This window comes from Octopus bimaculoides, chromosome 19 (genome assembly GCF_001194135.2).
Source record: "Octopus bimaculoides isolate UCB-OBI-ISO-001 chromosome 19, ASM119413v2, whole genome shotgun sequence".
NCBI classification, from domain to species: Eukaryota; Metazoa; Mollusca; class Cephalopoda; order Octopoda; family Octopodidae; genus Octopus; species Octopus bimaculoides.
In genome coordinates this window covers 45,307,328-45,308,134 of record NC_068999.1, presented here as the reverse complement: position 1 = coordinate 45,308,134, position 807 = coordinate 45,307,328, and the positions used below count along the sequence as shown (strand labels likewise).

Below are 807 nucleotides of genomic sequence, written 5' to 3'. Positions count from 1 at the left end.
ATATATATATATATAGTCCACTCTGCTGAGTGGTTTGTGTTAGAAAGGGCATCCGGCTGTAAAAATCCTGCCAAAACAGTTACAGAAGTCTGGTGCAGGCTTCTACCTGGCTGACTCCTGTCAAACGGTCCCACCCATGCCAGCATGGAAGACGGATGTTAAATAATGATGATGATATATGTATGTATGTATGCATTACCTCAGTCGAACATAGGCTGACATTGTTGGATCCTGGAGTAATTCAGCTTCATGTGGTGAGATGGTCTGAAGAAAAACACTTGTGATGCAATGTTCCTACAAAAGGAAAAAATGCTACATGTTAATATTTGCCTCCTCTAAGGCAACAAGCTGGTAGAATCGTTAGCATGCCAGGCAAAATGCTCAGCAGCATTTCGTCCGCTTTAATATTCTGAGGTCAGATTCTACCAAGGTCGAACTTGCTTTTCATCCTTTCGATAAAATGAATACCAGTTGAATACTGGTGGGATCAATGTAATCAACTTACCCCCTACCCCAAATTTGGCTTTGTGCCAAAATTTTAAACCAATATTAGAATTTGCAGAAGCAAACAACCCATGCTAGTATGCCTGGAAAACAAAATACATATTGAATAGAAAAACCAGCATCCACATTGTTCTGAGTTCAGTCTCACTGAGCAGCACTCTTGAGTAAGTGTCTTCTATTATAGTTTCAGGCTGACCAAAACCTTGTGGATGGATTTGATAGACAGGAACTGAAAGAAGACCCTCAGCCCATCATATAATATATAAATATATATATATATATATATATATATATATATATATA

General features: G+C 38.3%; 1 protein-coding gene across 1 annotated transcript in view; it reads right to left on the bottom strand.

Annotated features, from left to right (window-relative positions):
• Nucleotides 1–807, bottom strand: part of LOC106882955 (uncharacterized protein CXorf58) — a 17,773-nt gene that overhangs the window by 11,580 nt on the left and 5,386 nt on the right. Inside the window, exon 5 of the mRNA XM_014933801.2 lies at nt 200–294. Coding sequence (XP_014789287.1) covers nt 200–294 — 95 coding nt within the window. The remainder of the gene's footprint in view (nt 1–199; nt 295–807) is intronic.